At 44.8% G+C, this 19424-nt stretch overlaps 2 protein-coding genes and 1 long non-coding RNA gene across 15 annotated transcripts in view; 1 reads left to right on the top strand and 2 right to left on the bottom strand.

Annotated features, from left to right (window-relative positions):
• LOC128342526 (uncharacterized) overlaps positions 1 to 1751 on the bottom strand; it is a 138959-nt gene extending 137208 nt beyond the window's left edge. For 3 of the 10 annotated variants that reach the window (XM_053289898.1, XM_053289901.1, XM_053289893.1), the window contains exon 1: positions 891 to 1124. The gene's annotated coding sequence lies outside the window, so the exon portion shown is untranslated. Of the gene's footprint in view, positions 1 to 46; positions 816 to 890; positions 1132 to 1282 lie in introns of those variants that run through there. The other 7 variants (XM_053289899.1, XM_053289891.1, XM_053289900.1 and 4 more) reach the window with 5 other exon arrangements.
• LOC128342530 (uncharacterized) overlaps positions 969 to 19424 on the top strand; it is a 29472-nt gene continuing 11016 nt past the window's right edge. Inside the window, exons 1-2 of the long non-coding RNA XR_008315047.1 lie at positions 969 to 1434; positions 2655 to 2730. This is a non-coding gene — a long non-coding RNA (uncharacterized LOC128342530). The remainder of the gene's footprint in view (positions 1435 to 2654; positions 2731 to 19424) is intronic.
• The window catches only part of TXNRD3 (thioredoxin reductase 3), a 56388-nt gene continuing 43411 nt past the window's right edge, over positions 6448 to 19424 (bottom strand). For all 4 annotated transcript variants that reach the window (XM_053289903.1, XM_053289906.1, XM_053289904.1 and 1 more), the window contains 3 exons: positions 13989 to 14084; positions 13420 to 13554; positions 6448 to 7689 (listed from right to left, as the gene is read on the bottom strand). In XM_053289903.1, coding sequence (XP_053145878.1) covers positions 7627 to 7689; positions 13420 to 13554; positions 13989 to 14084 — 294 coding nt within the window. In that variant the 3' untranslated portion in view covers positions 6448 to 7626. The remainder of the gene's footprint in view (positions 7690 to 13419; positions 13555 to 13988; positions 14085 to 19424) is intronic.

Here is a 19424-nt window from a genome sequence, read left to right on the forward strand (position 1 = left end):
TCAATCCCCCCCCCCCCCAGTACAGAAGCAGTCTGCCTTTGAATACCAGAGTTGGGGCAAACACAGGTGAGGGCTGTTGCCTTTGTGCCTTGCTTGTGGGCTTCCCAGATGCATCTGCCTATCTACTGCTGGAAGCAAGGTGTTGCGTGTTGGACCTTCAATCTAATCCATCAGAACACATCTTATATAGAGAATGGATGAAAGAAAATAACTGCTTCAGAGGTGGCCCTGGGAATCAGCAACAGTAAGAAGCAAGTGCAGCAGCTATGACAGCAGCGTTTACCATTTGCTTGCTCACTACCAACAAAGAGAGGAGATCTGGTCTTGTGGTAGCAAGCATGACTTGTCCCCCTAACTAAGCAGGGTCTGCCCTGGTTGCATATGAATGGGAGACTTGATGTGTGAGCACTTTAAGATATTCCCCTCAGGGGATGGAGCCACTCTGGGAAGAGCAGAAGGTTCCAAGTTCCCTCCGTGGCATCTTAGGACACGATTTTTTTTATAGGACAAGATTTTTTTTATTTAACCAACAAACTACCAAAGCATGCATCTTAGGGCTGAGAGAGAGTCCTGCCTGCAACCTTGGAGAAGCCGCGGCCAGTAGACGATACAGAGCTAGATGGACCAAGGGTCTGACTCAGTATATGTCAGCTTCCTATGTTCCCAATACCCCTGTCTTCCACAAAAGTGGACCTCCCAAGTCAGCTGCTGACTGCTCTTTACCAAAATGAAAGCTTTGGAGGAATGAAACCGGGGTGGGGCGGCTATTTATTTGTAGGAACCCCTCGGAGCGAAAGGCAGGTTTTTGAGTGGCAACGCTCTCCACTTAAAAAAAAACTCAAAGCCACCCTGGCGATCCTAATAGACTGAACAATACTGGGAAAGGGAACCTCTAGGGATAGCTTCGGAGGCGCTCTCCACTGCGCCCCGTGCCTCAGCCCATCCTTGTCAAGAGAAAGAGCCTCACACCGTGGCAGGGCTGGGCGGGTAGATGGAAGTCCTGGCGAGGAGGAGCTGCGGTGTCGCCAGTCAACTGCCCAGCCCTCGAGGTTCGGCGACGCCCGCCACCGCCCGCGTCTCTTCCACTCCCTTCAGTTCGGAACTCCTCCTCCGCAGGCGGGGAGGCGGCGGCGGCGAGCGCCGGCCGCGTGGGCATAGCGGCTTGGCTTGGCTTCCCTAGCCAGCGTCCCTGGCTATTCTAGGCAAGCAAATCAGGCCGAGCGACTAGGAGGCTTACCAGACCAATGAGAACTATTTGAAGCCACTGAAAGGGGGACTTTACCTTTAAGTTGGACGACGCCCGGATTTCTTCTCAACTGTACATTGCTCCGAAGGGAGTAGCCAATGTTTATAAGGCCCTACTGAGACCTCTTTCGAGTGAGGTGATAAAACTGATGGTGCCAGTTCAGGATGCAACTAAGGATCATCACATGCGTAAATATTTCCTGTGGTTTTAAAACATGGGCTTTTTAACTTTTTGTAAGCAGACGCTAGAACAGGCGGTAGAAGACTGAGCCAAGAGATTTGTCCCTGATCGTTCGCCACTTGTAGGGAGTGACATTTATTTATATATTTGCATATATCATATATATATATATATATCTCTGATATATTCAAACGTGGCATTTCTTGCAGCCTGAAGTGGTACAGCCCACTCTATCGTGTCGAGATTCTACCCCCTCATTCTGTTGTCCTCTAGATTGGGCCATTTCCCCAAAAACCTTTAGGGGACAAACAGCTGCACAGCTTCCCAAGGAATAATACAGTAGTATTAGCGTCCTATCTCGTCCCCCTCCCGTTCAAGTCTTGCATACAAGAAAGAAGCGTGAAAGTAAGATCAATAAATGCTATGGTAAATTAGTTGCAGGAAAACACCAAGTTATGTGAACAATGTGGGAGTGCTAGATTGCATTAGGACCAGGAAGACCCGAGTTAGAATCCTCATTCAACCATGAAACTCACTGGGTGACTCTGGGCCTACCTCACAGAGTTGTTGTGAGGATAAAAATAACCATGTACACTGCTCTGAGCTCCTTGGAGGAAGAGCAGGATATAAGTGTAAAAATAAAATAAACTACAAAGGTGTGACAGGCTAAATCACTGACTATTGAACATTTTAAGAGCATGTCCTAGATGCCACATGTTGTATGTATAAAAGCAACACCATAGAATTTAAGTCACTCAAATCAGTTAAGCTTTGTCAGCAGAAGCTTTGTCAGAAATCTTTTAGGATTTAACAACTCTGGTTAAGGCAGAACTAGTTGCCTAACAAAACTGACCTAATAAAAATATATGACCAGGCAGATTTTTTGAAGGCCAGATCCTTAGCCATGTATGGACTCAATTCTTTTTCTGCTGACAGTATAAAAGTATTTCATATTCTCTCCACTGTGCAAGCAAAGCTTTGAAGATATATTCTGAGATACAGAAACTAAAAACTCAACCATCCTAAATGCAGCTATCAGCAAAGTAGACTTTGCAATTTGTGGATTATTTAGTTGGGTTATTACAAGGAGTTGGTAACATGGAATGAAAACATTATAAGGTTTCCATATATTCTGCTCCAGGAAGTATCATTATTCAACCATGAGGTCTTAGTGGGGGAAGATATTTTAAGGATGCCTACATCTCTTTCCACCTTCATCTTTTTACAGTTGAATTGCAGCTTATACAATTTTAGGAACTATTTGCATGTGCAGCATGGCAACAGTCCCACTGTGTATCCATATGGTAAGTTGAATTCAGTCACACCTATCTTATCAGAACTACTTTACCTTCAGCAACCTAAAGCAATTTTTCAAGGTAGCACAATTTTCTTGCCTTCTGAATGTGCTTTAAAATAAAACAAGTTCCATTTCCAAGCAAGGTGTGCTTCCCACTTATTTACTGTAATGCCTAGCACTACTACAGACTAGAGCTCCCCCCCCACACACACACCTTTTACATCCATGCAATGAATGTTCTCCTGGCAATAACACCACAAAAGTTTTAAAATTACTGTTAACACATAGATGCTTGTGTGGGAAGGATAATTTGGAATGTGCAGTTCATAAAGTGAGTAATGGGGATGAACCAATGGGTGCTGGCAGCTACTAATGCTTTCCTGCTGCAATATCCAGTTCTTCCTGCCCTTTCAGATATGGCTGTTTGAAATCTAGCAATTACCCCCCAAACACACAAAAATACTAGCTGCTGTTTTATTTTACTTTTCCGTGGTTCAAATGAGTATTGCAAAAGCATGTTAATTACATTTTAGAAATTCTTAAACTGTTACATTTCCAAAATACAAAAGCCTTCTACATTAATTCATTAGTAATGAAGTTTACTCCTTAGTAATTTAACTTGAAGTTAAGAACATACTTTGGGTAGAAGACAAAAGTGCTGCCAAAACTTTGGAGCTCTTCTAACAATGTGAGAAGAACTCTGTGGAAGCCCATTTTCCCTAAGGATATTCCACAACTTAAGAAGGATCTTAAAGTTGGATTTGAGGATCAGACGTCGAGATTTGAGAAGGAGCTGTGTGAAAATGATGGAAAATTAGTTTCTAAAATGTATAAGCTCTTGCTTTTGGAGGAGACAAGAGATGAAGTGGTTAAAACGACTATGGTAAAATGGGCTCAAGATGTGGGATACAATATAGAAATAGCAGCCTGGGAAAAATTATGGAAAACTGATTTAAAGTTCACTGCATGTTATGTTCTAAAAGAAAATTATTATAAAATGATGTATAGGTGGTATTTGACACCAAAAAAACTGGCATTAATGTATAAAAATGTTTCAAACAAATGTTGGAAATGTGGACACTCTGAAGGAACCTTTTTTCATATGTGGTGTACTTGTAGGAAGGCTAAGGCGTTTTGGGACATGATATATAATGAGTTAAAGAAAATATTTAAAATGACATTTCCTAAGAAGCCAGAATCCTTCCTGCTGGGAATAACGCAAGGAGTGTTTTCTACAACTAATTTAACATCCTTTATGTACGCTACCACAGCGGCCAGAATAATATATGCACAGAAATGGAAGAGTAATGAACTGCCTTCAAAAGAAGATTGGCTGATAAAAATTTTGGAATATGCGGAGATGGCAAAACTTACAGTACTGATAAGAGACCAAAATTTAGAATGCTTTAAAGAAGATTGGAAACCATTCTTATTATATTTAAAGAACTATTTTCCTAATATTGATTTTACAACAGGGTTTGAAATCTAGTAATATTAGGAGGTTGGGTAGATCAAAATCGTGTTTGTAAGGTTTAGATCTATGTTTTGAATTATTATTACAGCAAGGGTTAATTCTATAGTTGGTGATTCACGAGGAGGTGTGAGCGGGAAGTCCATATTTGTTCAATATGTTGTGAATGTTAAGATATTGTTAAAATTAATGAAAATTTAATTTAAAAAAAAGGATATTCCACAACTTGACATGGTCGATACAATCGACGGCTTTTCTGCAGTCAATGAAGCACATATTGATTTCTTTTATTCTTTGGCTTTCTCAATTTGGCTTTCTCCAGCGTGCATCTGCAATAGCGTCTCTTGTTCCTCGGCCTTTTTTGAAACCAGCTTGAAAGTCCGGCATTTCCCTTTCCACACACTAATCTGCGTTGGATGATCCTGGGCATTATTTTTGCTAACATGTGAAATTAAGAATGTTGTGTGATGGTTTAAACAATCTGTTTAAACAATCTCCTTTCTTTGGTATGGGGATTTAGACTGACTTCTTATTTGTTGACCAACATGTCATTCTCTAAATTTTCTGGCATAGTTTTGTTAGAGACTTGACTGATTCTTCTTCTGTTGCCTGCCATATTTCTGTAGCTATTCCATCAATTCCTTTAGCTTTCCAACTTGGTAATGACTGGAGTGCTGATCTAATTTCATCTTCCAGTACTAGAGGTTCTTGCAAGTAGGGAATATCTTCTAAGAATATCTTGGATGTTTACATCCCTGCTGTACAGATTTTCAATATACTCCTTCCATCTCTGTTTGATCTTCTCTGAATCAGTTACTATCTGTTCTTTGGCATCCCTTAACATACTAATTTGATGTTGGAACCTCCTGAGTTCAGAGATCTTTTGGAAAAATTTCCCTTGTTTTTCCATGTCTATTTCTATCCTCAAGATCTTTACGGATGTCGTCGTAGTACTGCTCCTTGTCTCTTCTAACAGCTTTCTGAAATTCCCTATTAAGTTCCTTCCTGAGGTCTTCATCTTTGACTTTGGCTTCCCTCTTCTTCTTGGCAATCTCTGTCTGTTCTGACATTCATTTTACTTTCTTCTGTTTCATGGTCTTTGGCAGTCTCTTTTCACATCTGTCCTTAACAATTTCTTTGATTTCATTCCACAGTTCCTCTGGTTCCCTAACAATGAGGTTCAGAACTTCAAGCGGTTTCTGATATTCTCCTTTAAAATGGTGGATACATTCTCAAGATCATATCATGGAAACTGGATAGCTTTGTTTTTCCACTTTAGCTTGACTTGGAACTTGCATATCAGCAGTTCGTGAACTGTGCCACAATCAGCCCCCGGCCACGTCTTTGCTATTGTAACTGAGCTCTTCCACCTTCTTGCACCTATAATGTAATCAATTTGATTTCTGTGTACTCCATCTGGCTATGTCCATGTGTATAGGCACCACTTTGGTTGTTTGAAGAATGTGTTTGCAGTGAAGAGATCATTGAATTGGCATAAACTAGTAAGTCATTCTCCTGCTTAATTCTGTTTCCTAGGCCATACAGTCCAACTCCATTTTCCTCATTAATTAATTAATTATTAATTTGATTGCTATACCTCCCTTCTAAAAATGGCTCAGGGCGGTTTACACAGAGAAATAATAAATAAATAAATAAGATTGATCCCTGTCCCCAAAGGGCTCACAATCTAAAAAGAAACATAAGATAGGCAACAGCCACTGGAGGTACTGTGCTGGGGGTGGATAGGGCCAGTTACTCTCCGCCTGCTAAATAAAGAGTACCTTCCTATATCCTGCTGCCCAATATAGGTTCCTGCTTGCTTTAGCTGGGCAGCTGGGATTACCTTCGTGCTTTGAATGACCCTACTGGGAGTATACCTCCCGGCGTACTTCTCTCATCCCTCCCAGGAATACACACACACCCCACCATGATGAGGCAGCATAGCAGGATTGGGGGGGGGGGACATATTCTGGGGTCCAGCTTATTCCAGAGTAAAAAGCAGGACATCCAGCTAATTGCAGTGGAAGGACTGTGTATGCAAAATTTGGTATCTGCAGGTCATTGAGAAGCACAACTCCATTTTACACCCCCCTCCCCAAAGTCTTCCAAATATATAATAGATAATATATGTGTAAGCCATGACTGGCCCAGCAGTCACACCCATGTAGTGCTGTCAAGGGTGGATCACTCTTAAAGCCTCTCCCCATAATGTATGCAAAAGGTAAGTTTATTGAAGCCATGTAACACTGCAAACCATGTGACAATGCTCTTTATTGAACTTTGAAATTTCATGATATACCATAAATAGTTTAAAAAGTTTTATATAAGATAGAGCTTTTGAAATTAAGCATTTCAAACAGATGTGTGGACAAACTGAACTAAACCCAAGCACAACTTTCCCAAACTAGGAAATGTCAGGGCACATGGGATGGAGGGAGGGGAGAGAAGACGAGACAAGACACATGGTTGTTTTTAAAGCCATTTGAATTTTACAGAAAGCATATTCATACAAGTAATCCAAATCAAATGCAATCTATTTTGACAGACTACTTTGTTATTGCATTTAAAGGGCAATCTATTAAGATTACCATGGGCCGGGGTGGGGGTGGGGAGATGACATTTCAGCTTCACTCAAATATTATCTTCTATTCATGAAATGCAGGGGTGGGGGTCAGGGACTACAGAAAATTACTGAAGAGCATCAGAGATCTTGGGCCTTGATCTACCAAACCACTCTGTAACGTGAAGGTTTCAATGGTGATAATTTTGTGCCTTAGGTTTTTTCTGGTGAACAAGCAGCTATGCATTCAAGAAATGTCACCATTATGTGAGCTTTGATACATCACTCAAGGGCACCTAAGTCTAGAATGCTAATGCAGTTTTCCAATTTAAGACAAATTAAACTGGGATATTTATAAACAAAAAACCCTCAGTATCCACATTAACAATTAAATACACTAGTGAATTGAGGAATTGCTAGCAAAAGTAACTAGTTATACATTCAACTGTGCCCAATGCATTCATACAAAAGCATTGACACTAAGAAAATTAACTTTAAACTTCACTTGTGCGATTCAGGGGTTTCTCTAGAAAGAATCTTTACTTGTTTGGACGAATCGGCTTTCCCAACTTTGCAGAGAAGTCCTCAGCCATGGCTCGCCTTCAAAAATGGGGTTCAGAGCCAAAGCTTCAAAAATGCACTAAGGTGCCACTCTAAGCAAGTCAGGATTACGTTTACCCTGCTGTTTTACTGTTCCTTGCAGACACCACTACCTTTAAAAAAAAAAAAGTTCAGAAGTGTACCATCCGCAGTAGAATATACTGTGATCAAATATTACTCTCATTTACCCGTGTACGTTTGTATGCTTTCTAAAACCTTCAGCACAGATACATTGGGCCAACAAGGAACAGCTTAAACAGCAGGGCTTAACCTCAGCAGCCACTTTGAGCAATACTTTGCCCTGAAGCCTTTGTGATGTCCATTGTCGTAAATACCTGAGGGAGTGAAAGAAATTGTTTTTATTAAATGTTTTTTCAGAATCTGTACTTTGACATCATTCTGTCTGCAAAACTAGACTTAATCCCAATACTGAAATCTTAAAAGTCTGTGTTAGCCTCCACTTCGTGTGAACAGAAAATCAGACAGGATGGTTCTCCCGGCAATCCACATGCTTCCAAATATTTTGCTTAAGATTAATACAATCTTCAGCAAGTTGCTTCTAGGCAACATACTACCCAGCAGCTTCAGATAAGCAGAGCTGCTGAATACTGCAGCAACAGAGAAGAATCACAAGGGAAGGAGGAAAAAGAATGATGCTATAACTTGTAGCTGTAATAGGACAAGGAGTGGAGTTTGAAGATGGGAGATCAGAACATGAAGGCTTCTTCCTGCTGCTGGGTATGAGGACATCTTGTGGGTTATACCTCCCTGTCCAGAGGCAGTACTATGCAAGTTATTTATTTAACGTATTTATTTTTTATTTAACATTTTTATACCGCCAAAAACTTTTCACAACCAGATAAAATCAAAGATAAAACATTAGTTAAAAACAAAACAAAACTTAAAACACAGCAATTTAAAAAACAATATTCTAAAAACATTAAAACAATATCAGTTAAAAGCCTGGTTGAACAGATGTGTCTTTAGAGACTTTTTAAAAATTGTCAAAGATGGGGAGGCTCTTATTTCACTAGGGAGCGCATTCCAAAGCTTTGGGGCAGCAGCGGAGAAGGCCCATCCCTGAGTAGCCACCAGACGAGCTGGTGGCAAAAGCAGAGGGACCTCTCCTGATGATCTCAATGGGTGGTGGGGTTCATGACCAAGAAGACGTTCTCTTAAATACCCACGGCCCAAGCTGTTTAGGGCTTTATATGTTATGACCAGAACCTTGTATTTTGCCCAGAAACATATTGGCAGCCAGTGTAACTCCTTCAATGTGGGAGTAACATCTCTCCTAAATGACCCAGAGACCAGCCTAGCTGTCGCATTCTGGACCAACTGTAGTTTCCGGACTACGTACAAGGGAAGCCCCACATAAAGTGCATTGCAGTAATCCAGTCTGGAGGTTACCAGCAGATGTACCACTGTTTAGAGGTCACCTGTCTCAAGAAACGGGCGCAGCTGGCGTATGAGCCAAAGCTGATAGAAGGCACCTCTGGCCACTGCCTTGACCTGGGACACCAGGGAGAGACTTGGATCCAGAAGCACCCCTAGACTGCGTACCTGTTCCTTCTGGGGAAGTGTGACCCCATCCAGAACAGGCAGATCAAAATCGTGTCTCAAGTTTCGACCCCATACAATGAGTACCTCCGCCTTATCTGGATTCAGACTCAGCTTGTTATCCCTCATCCAGCCCATTACCGCCTCCCGACATGCATTTAGGGAGGTTATGCCCTCTCCCAATGATGCTGACATGGAGAAATAGATTTGGGTGTCAACATACTGATAACACCCAGCACCAAATCTCCTGATGATCTCTCCCAGCGGTTTCATGTAGATGGTAAACAACATCTGAGACAATATGGAGCCCTGAGGGACACCATACAAAAGTTCAGATTTTGAAGAACAACAGTCTCCAAGGGACACCATCTGGAACCTACCCGAGAGGTAGGAGCGGAACCACTGCAGAGCAATGCCTCCCACCCCCAACCCCCTCAGACGCTCCAGAAGGATACTATGGTTGATAGTATCGAAAGCCACTGAGAGGTCCAGAAGGACCAACAGACTCACACTCCCTCTGTCAATTCCCAGTTGGAGATCATCCATCAGGCTGACCAAGGCAGTCTCCACCCCATAGCCAGCCCGGAAGCCAGTTTGAAATGGGTCTAGATAATCCGTTTCCTCCAAGACTGTCTGGAGCTGGAAGGCCACCACCCTCTCAATTACCTTACCCAGCCACGGAAGGTTGGAAAGAGGCCTGTAGTTACTCAGCTCCAAGGGATCCAAGGTAGGCTTCTTTAGAAGCGGTCTAATAATTGCCTCCTTAAGACTAGGAGGCATCCTACCTTCCCTCAGAGATGCATTTATGATCTCTACCAGGCCTTCTACAACAACCTCCCTGCTAGATCAAACAAGCCATGTCGGGCAAAGGTTAAGAGAACAGGTGGTGGGCCGCACCATTCCAATCAGCTTGTCCACATCCTCAGGAGTCACAAACTGGAACTGATCCAACCTAATCACATAACAGGAGTCACTGGACACCTCCACTTCAGACACTGAAGTAATTGTGGAAATGGAATCTAAGTCGGCCCAAATACGAGAGATTTTGTCCACAAAGAATTCATTAAACACATCACAGCAGGTGGTAGATGGTTCCAGATTCCGATTCAAGGAAGGAAGGGCACATACTAGCCCTCTCACAACCCTGGACAACTCCACTGGACGTGAACTTGCAGGTGCAATATGGGCAAAAAAGAATTGCTTCTTTGCCGCACGTATCGCCTGAGCATAGGTCTTCAAATGGGCTCTATGTTGCAATCTGTCGGATTCAAGCCGAGTTTTTCTCCACCTGCGCTCCAGTTGTCTACATCACCGCTTCAGCCCCCGTAGTTCTTCCATATACCAAGGGGCCAGTTTTGAAGCTGGTCGGAGAGGACGCTTAGGAGCGATCATGTCTACTGTCCTGGTGAGTTTGCTGTTCCAATTCTCCACCAGGGCATCAACAGGATCGCCGACGGAGCCAACACTAAATCCCTCCACAGCTTCTTGAAATCCTATTTGATCCAATAACCTTCTCAGGTGGACCATCCTAATAGGTCCCTCGCCCCTGCAAAGGTGGGGTGAGACTGAGTCCAACCTTAACCAGATGGTGGTCCGTCTATGACAATGGGGAAATCACAGGATTCCCCACCCACGAAACACCACCCTGATCAGAGTGAAAGACCAAATCAAGCGTGTGACCTGCAATGTGCATCAGTCCTGAGACCACGGAGAGGAGAGCTGGTCTTGTGGTAGCAAGCATGACTTGTCCCCATAGCTAAGCAGGGTCTGCCCTGGTTGCATATGAATGGGAGACTTGATTTGTGAGTACTGCAAGCTATTCCCCTCAGGGGATGAAGCTGCTCTGGGAAGAGCAGAAGGTTTCAAGTTCCCTCCCTGGCTTCTCCAAGATAGGGCTGAGAGAGAGATTCCTGCCTGCAACCTTGGAGAAGCTGCTGCCAGTCTGTGAAGACAATACTGAGCTAGATAGACCAATGGTCTGACTCAGTATATGGCAGTTTCCTAAGTTCCTATGTTCACCTGAGATAGACAGATAGTCATCATGGCTGCTAATGGAGATAGTCATCATGGCAGATAGACAGATAGTCATCATGGAGCCGCCCCGGACAAATTGGTCCCGAAGTGAACATTGAAGTCCCCCAGCACCACAAGCCTGGGAGACTCCAACACCAAACCCGAGACCAAGTCCGTCAGCTCAGTTAGGGACTCTGTTGAGCAGCGGGGCGATCGGTACACCAACAGACGTCCCAGTCTATCCCTGGTCTCCATTAGATTAGATTGGAAAACTTAAATAGACCTGGGAAGGATAACCCCACCCAGTTCTGAGTAGCCAAGTTACGAGAAGACAGAAATATTAATTTGAAGGATAAGGTGAGTACAGCACTGTAGAGAAATAAGGCAGTCCCTTCAGTAGTCATTCAGTAGATGAATGATACGGCTCAGTATGTTGACTGTAGATCTCTAGACATTAGACATCTAGTTTGTGCCAGGCATGCTCCAATAGATGCAAAGGTTTAGGGCAGAAGGATGGCAGGATAACAACCTGGGATCTGTGAAAAACTAATGGAACCTTTGGAATGAACAAAGTGTTGGGGATCAGCCTGAGTCCAGTGAGAATATGCCTGTTTGTTGACTGATAGGGCCTGAACCTTTGACACTCTTCTGGTGGAGGTGACAGCTACTAGGAGTGCCAGTTTATAGGATAGGAGGCAGAAGGGAGTTGATAGAATGTGCTGCTTTTAGACCAGGCCTGCTCAACTTCGGCCCTCCTGCAGATGTTGGCCTACAATTCCCATAATCCCTTACTATTGGCCACTGTGGCTGGGGATTATGGGAGCTGTAGTCCAAAAACAGCTGGGGGGCCTAAGTTGAGCAGGCCTGTTTTAGAACCTTGTCCAAACCTTCCTGGAGGGAATCAAGGTGTTTGAGGTCACTTGTCTCTATGCCTGTGGTGTTTAGAGCACCAACGCAAACATGCCATCCAAGTGAACCAATATATCCTGTTGTGGAGTCTTTCCTAGATGCTAATATGGTGTTCAGTACCTTGTCAGGGTAGCCACGTTGCTTCAGGAGGTTACTTTCAGTTTCTAGGTGGCTTATCTTAACCAGGCTGGATTGTTTACAATGGGTCCTTGTTGTAGGAGGACCGATGATACTGGCAGGAGCCAGGGGCATGTTGTGGTGAGATGGAGGATCTCTAGAAACCAGTGTCTTCTTGGCCAATATGGAGTCACTAAGATGACCTCTGCCTGGTGAAGTTATATCTTGTGAAGGAATCTGCTGATCAAGGGCACTGGAGGAAATGCATACAGTAGCTCTTGTGGCCACAATGTCAAAAGGGCATCAACTGCTTCTGCGCTCTCGCACAGAAGGCAGGTGAAGAATCTCGGGAAATTTGGCGTTGTCAGGTGCCACAAAGAGGTTGATCTGTGGGTATCTCAAGTGAACTGTGAGTAGAGTGAACACCCAATGGTTGAGGCTCTATTCTGCTGGGTGAATCTCTGACCGGCTGAGTCAGTCCACTTTGGTGGTTAGAATTCCACTCACATGGTTTGCCCACAGGGATGCAAGATGTATTTTCGCCCACTGTAGTAGCAGCGTTGCTTCTTGGTTTAGAAATTGTGACCTGGTCCCTCCTTGTTGATTGTGGGCTTTTGCCGTGGTGTTGCCGATACACACCAAAATATGTTTGCCTGTCAACAGGTGTTGGAATGACATTAAGGTTAGGCGGATGACCTTCAGATCTAACCAAATGATGCTGTGGTCCTCTTCTTGAGTAGAAAATTTCCCTTGAGGTGAATGTTGAAGGCAATGGGGTCCCCATCCTAGAGGTTGGCATCAATCATGATACTAATGGGGGGCAGGGGAGTGGATCTAGGAATGGTTTCCCTTGGGACAGATTGTTTGGGGCTGTCCACCAGGTCAGAGACTGAAAGAGGTCAGGAAACACTAAGACTCATTTTGGATTTCTGTGCTATGGTATCCTGGAAAGAGTAAAAACCACTGGAATCTGGCCCAGGCTACCAAATCCAGGGTTGCCTTCATTAGACATAGTAGGCGGGCTAGAGTTAGAAGTGGAATCCTTTTACCTGTGCAAATAGAGGACACTGTGGCCAGAATCCTCTGAATGCGTTCCAGTGGTAGAATCAATGTGTCCAGGGTGGTATCTATTATTACTCCCAGATGGTGTAGCTGCTGATAGGTATAAAATTGGCTCTTTGCCCAGTTGACCAGGAATATGAAGAGGTTTTGAAGAGGGTAGAAAAAATGTCTCTGGAGCAAACACAGGACTTGAAGAAACTGGGTGGTGGTTATCCTCCCCAGAAATATTTAAGTTTTCCAATCTAATGTGTATAATCCTGCCTCTGGAGCGATGGGGAGGTATAACCCATGAGATGTCCTCTTTCAGCATCAGGGAAGGAGAACGCAGCAAAGGAGAAGAGAGAGGAAGCCTACTTAAAACAAGTTAGACACTATTCAAATGGGAATTATAATTACTGTCTTACCTCTGCACATGTTGGATGTATACCAATTGTGTCATCAAGTAGTGCTTTTGTGATACCACATTTTATTGCTGCCCCAAACCCTTGGGTAATTTCCCCAGCATTAGGTCCAAGAACATGAAATCCTATCACACGGTTCTTTGTTGGGGCGGGGAGAAAGAAAACACAAATTAGTCCAGTTGGCTACCACCTATCATTGTAGGCTTCTCATTACTTCTTGGAAGATCTGCCCATCTTTGGCATGTCTGAAAGATGTGTACCACCTGAACATAGGATTAGTTTCAATAATTTAGTTTCCATCTCCATTTGTAGCACTTTGAACATTTAACTTTGCATAAACCAGAAAAGCAATGTGCTTTTGTCTACTTCCTGAATTAGTGAATGAAAACTGCTTTGAGCACTTCAAAAAGGAAAGAGTCAATAGACTGCAACTACCACCTGATACTTAGAGGACATTTTACTTTAGGAAGCAGTCAAGTTTTATCTTCCACTAAGCAATTGAAAACCAGGAGGTATCTCTCACACTTTGTAAACCCATAGGGCAATTTTTAAAATACTGAATACATACGTACATTGTCAAGCTTATTGCAGATTACTTTTCCATAACAAGTGTTGTTATCTCTATCCGGTATTGTCCATTCAAGTGGCCAGAACAGATTGTGATATACCTGGGGAAGAAAGCAAAGAAAGAAACTTAGGCTTTTAAGGTTTCAGTTTTCCCTCTATGTACCTTCTACTGTACTTCAGAAATATAGGGATTATGCACTTCAAGTAGGATTCCTGCATACAGATATCCCAAGGGCCTATAAGGTGGGGAAGGAAGTACAGGAATAGTCTATTCATATGGAAAGTAGCAGAATATGGTCAGAATTAGGAATGTGCAAACAGGTTTGAATTCAAACCAAACACAGCATTGAATTTACCATGCCGGTCCAAGTTTAAACCAAAACAGAGCCTGGTTCTATTTGAACGGGTTCAAAGGTTCAAGCCTCCTAAACCGGGTTGTGGTGGTAGGCACCCATGGGTGCCAACTACCACCCAAACGCCAAAGCACTCGGACACTCCTGCGATTTTAAATGATTTTTTGAAAAAGGTTTTGCATTTTCCCCATAGGGTATAATGGGGACTCAAACTAGCCCATTATTCCCTATGCAGAACACCTAGGGGCACAAACCCGGGGTGGGTAGTAGGCTCCTGGGGTGCCTTCCCCAAACAAATTGGACCCCAAAGGAATCGGACACTCCTGAGATTGTAGATTTTTTTTTTTGAAGATTTTTCAGTTTTTTGCATTTTCCCAATAGGGTATAATGGGGATTTGAGGATGCCCCAATAGTCCCCCCATGAGGGTGGGGGTGCCTGGCCACCAAAGTGGGTTTAGGTGCAAGGCAGGTATGGCCCCAATTCCCCCTGGGAGCCCCAAGCCAGTGTTGTATTTTAAGATGTTAGCTTGATTCAATGCAATGAATAGGAGTCCCTCCCACATTCATAAATAGAACACTATGTGATCTTAATTGCTGTGAACTCCAAACTCAGTTCATAACAATTAAGGTTACACACTGTTCATTGCCTACTGAACTCCAGGGGGGCAGCTAGGGCATCTTCAAATCCCCATTATTCCCTATGGGGGAAATGCAAAAAATTGAAAAATCTTCCAAAAAATCATCTAAAATCGCAGGAGTGTCCGATGGCTTTGGGGTTCAGTGGGTGGTAGGCACCCCTGGGTGCCTACCACCCACCACAGGTTTTTGCCCCTAGGTGCTCTGCATAGGGAATAACGGGCTGGTCTGAGTCCCCATTATACCCTATGTAGAACCTTTTAGAACCGGTGCAGGTTGGGCTTGAATTTGAACTGAACCAAGAGCGGGGTTCAAGCAAAACCAAAACTGAACCTACCCACCCTGGTTTGAATTTGAACCAAACAGGCCAAACTGGTTTTGTGCAAATCCCTAGTCAGAATGATTCCCTTGGCCCACCAAATGGCAGGAAATGAATCTCCTAGACTTCTTTGAAAAATGTCAGCACGCAATATTTGATACTGCTTGGTGCACACTTGGGACTTTCAAAATATTTTTTGATAAAGTTCCCCATGAAAGACTCTTTAACAAACAATAGCCATGGGGTAAGAGGACAAGCCCTCTTAAAAGATTGGTAGCTGGTTGAAAAACAAAGCAGAAAGTAGGAAAAAATGGTTGTTATGATTGGTTTCTTTGGGGCGTGTTTTAAGGTTTTTACTGTTTACTTATTTTAAAGTTTTAAATGTGGAGTTTTATGGTATTTTAAATTTGTAAACTGCCTTGGGATGTCTTACGAAAGGCAGTATTAAAATTTAACAATTCATAAAGTAAATACATGGACTTTTTTCAGTGTAGGGATGTGAAAAGGCCCCCCTCCCAAGGATCTGTATTGGAACCAGTGTTATGGTGGATCGTTCACTGTTGACTCTGTGTACAGCAACAGTAAAGGCTAATTTCATGCTAGCAATCATCTGGAAAGGAACTGAAAATAAGATTGCCGATGTAGCAGGGGCATAACTACTATTACGCAAGGGGAGGCGGCTGCCTGGGGGCCCCCACGCCTCGAGGGGCCCCTCAGAGGCAAGTCACATGACTATATTGTGAAGTGTGTGTGTGTGTGTGTGTGTGTGTGTGTGTGTGTGTGTGTCAGCGAGGGGCCCATTTTAAAATTTTGTCTCTGGGCCCACTCCAGCCTTCTTACGCCCCTGCAATGTAGTAATATACATCTATGGTGTAATCACTCACAATAGAAATACTGTGTACAGTTCTGGTCACCACACCTTAAGGAAGACATTGTGAAGTTGGAAAGGTGCAGAGAAGGGCAACCAAAGCAATCAGGGGTTTGGAGTGACACACTTAAGAGGAATGACGACAACATTGGAGCCTTTTTGATTTAGAAAGAAGACATGGAGGAGGAAGACATGACAGGAGGTGTATACAATTATGCACAGTATGGATAAAGTAAATAGAGGGGAGTTTATCTCCCTCTTTCATAATATTAAAACCTGGAGTCATCTGTTGAAGCTAAATGCTAGGGATGTGCCCAAATCATTTTGGCACCTCTTTGAAGAGGCGCCAAAATGGTTCGGCTCCCTGCAGCCAAAACGTTTTGGCGCGGGGTTCCCTTAAATGGAGACAAGCAGATCCTACCTGCCCCTCCCATGACCCTCCGCTGCCCCATCATGGCACTGTACTCCATAGAGGTCCACTGTGAAAGCAGCAGCCTGTGCTGCTGACTCCTTTAAGGCGCCGGTCGCGGCAACGGGATGCTGCTCCAAGCATCCCTTGTGTGGCACCGGCATTGCTGCTTTCACGGTGGACCTTTACAGAGTACAGCGCCGCAGTGGGGTGGCGGAGGCTTGCAGGAAGGGCAAATAGGATCTGCCTGCCTCCTCTTAAGGGAACCTCCTCCCACCCCTGGGATGTGCCCAAAGTATTTCGTGCACATCCCTACTAAATGTTGGGAGATTTCAGACACAAAAAGGAAGCACTTTTTTGCATCACAGGTTGTTCACTGGTAGCACTGGTTCTTAGGGGTGTGTCCGAACCGGTCTGGAGGCCATTCTAATGGCCTCCGAACTGCTGGGCCGGTCCGGGTCCGGGTGGGGGGGTCTCACTTTAAGGGCGGGAGGGCTTGCTTACCCCTCCCGCCTCTTTGCCCCCGTCAGAGGCCGTAATCTATGGTAAAATTGGGGCGCTGGAAACCAGCCGCCCCAGCCGCCGCCGCTTCCGCCGCCCCCACCCGTGAGCAGATTAGAGAAGGAAAGGCTACTGCCGCCCTCCCGCCCCGCCACCCCCCCACGAGTGCTCACCAAGTTTAAAGAAATTAGAGAGGAGCTCGCGAACAGAGCTCCTCTCTTATCGAAGCCTCCGGCCCAACTGGGGCTTTGGGCGTGCGCGCGCTAGAGCTTTTGCCGGAGGCCCGGTCTACCCGCCGGGAAGAAGCCAGGTAGACTGGGCCTCCGGCAAAAGCTCTAACGGATAAAGAGCTCTAGCGCGCGTGCGCGCGCGCCCAAAGCCCCAGTTGGGCCGGAGGCTTCTATAAGAGAGGAGCTCTGTTCGCGAGCTCCTCTCTAATTTCTTTAAATTTGGTGAGCACTCGTGGGGGGGGGGGGGGTGGCGGGGCGGGAGGGCGGCAGTAGCCTTTCCTTCTCTAATCTGCTCACGGGGGGGGGGGGGCGGCGGAAGTGGCGGCGGCTGGGGCTGCTGGTTTCCAGCGCCCCAATTTTACCATAGATTACGGCTACTGGCGGGGGGCAAAGAGGCGGGAGGGGTAAACAAGCCCTCCCCGCCCTAAAATGCAGGCCCCCCTTCGGTGCTGGTCCGGACTGCTCCGGACCATGCACATCCCTACTGGTTCTTCTAGTGGTCACCTGTCCTTTTTATACTTCTAGGCTTTAAGCCTGTGCAGAGACCACGTTGGAATCTTCCAAGCCCCATCTGCTTTTGGCAGGAACCCTGCCCCCAGCCGTTATATGCAGCTGCGCCTCTCCTAATCACTTCAGTCACAAAGTCCGCCTTCAATAGACCCAATGGGGAGGATGAGAGGGAGTGTAAAATGACAGATGACCACTAGAAAAACCAAAGGTACAGGTAATCAATCTGTTTTTTGGCATGGTGCCTGTCTTTTACACTTCTGGGCTCATCACAAGCTGTCATATCTGTAGGTAGGTCTCAGTTGAAAATGGACTGCAGAAATGCCCTGCCAAATGCCATGTCTCTATGCACCCTGGCATCAACAGCATAATGTATGAAAGAGTGAGGAGATGCCCAGGTGGCAGTCTGACAATCTCAAGAGGAACTGAACGTTTAAAGGCAATTGACCAGGAGAGGGATCTTGGGGTCATGGTGGACAGCTTGTTGAAAGTGTAGACTCAATGTGCAGCAGCTGTGAAAAGGGCCAATTCCATGCTAGGGATCATCAGGAAGAAGACTGAAAATAAGACTGCTATTATTATAATGCCCTTATACAAAACTATGGTGTGGCCACACCTGGAGTACTGTGTACAATTCTGGTCACATCTAAAAAAAGGACATTGCAGAACTGGAAAAGGTGCAGAATAGGACAACCAAGGGCTTAGAGCACCTTTCTTATGTAGCAAGGCTACAACACCTGGGGCTATTTAGTTTAGCAAAAAGGTGACTGAGGGGAGACATGATAGAGGTCTATAAAATCATGAATGGTGTGGAGAAAGTGGATAGGGAGAAATTCTCCCTCTCACATAACACTAGAACCAGGGGTCATCCCATGAAACTGACTGCCAGGAAATCTAGGACCAACAAACGGAAGTACTTTTTCACACAACACATAATCAACTTGTGGAATTCTCTGCCACAAGATGTGGTGACAGCCAACAACCTGGAAGGCTTTAAGAAGGGTTTGGATAACTTCATGGTCTATTAACGGCTACTATTCGGAGGGCTCCCGGCCTCAAAGGCAGGATGCCTCCAAGTTCCAGTTGCAGGGGAGTAACAGCAGGAGAGAGGGCATGCCCTCAACTCCTGCCTGTGACTTCCAGCAGCATCTCGTGGGCCGCTGTATGGAACAGGATACTGGACTAGATGGGCTTTGGGCCTGATCCAGCAGGGCTGTTCTTATGAAGTAGCCATGGTCCTTGCGGTGTGCACTCTGACGGTCACAAGCAGTTGCTTATGCGCTAACTCGTAACAGAGTTCAATGGTGGAGACGATCCATCTAGATAATGACTGTGCAGAAAACTGAAGACCCTGCTGGGTCCCATCATAAGATACAAACAAAGAGGACAACTTTCTCCAAACAGGAGATCTCTAGACATAGAAGCCAGGGCCCATCACACGTCTAGACAGTGCAACCTGCGTTCTACAGGGGATGAGTGGTTTTGAAAGAAGGCTGCCAAGTTAATTGGTTGTGGATGGAACGTAGACATCTTAAGCAGAAATTGAACATCTGGTTGGAGCACTAACGTATCCGGATGAAATTGCAGGTAAGGCAGGTCACTCTCCGGGCCGAAGTGA

The sequence above is a fragment of the Hemicordylus capensis genome, chromosome 2 (assembly GCF_027244095.1).
Source record: "Hemicordylus capensis ecotype Gifberg chromosome 2, rHemCap1.1.pri, whole genome shotgun sequence".
Classification (NCBI taxonomy): domain Eukaryota; kingdom Metazoa; phylum Chordata; class Lepidosauria; order Squamata; family Cordylidae; genus Hemicordylus; species Hemicordylus capensis.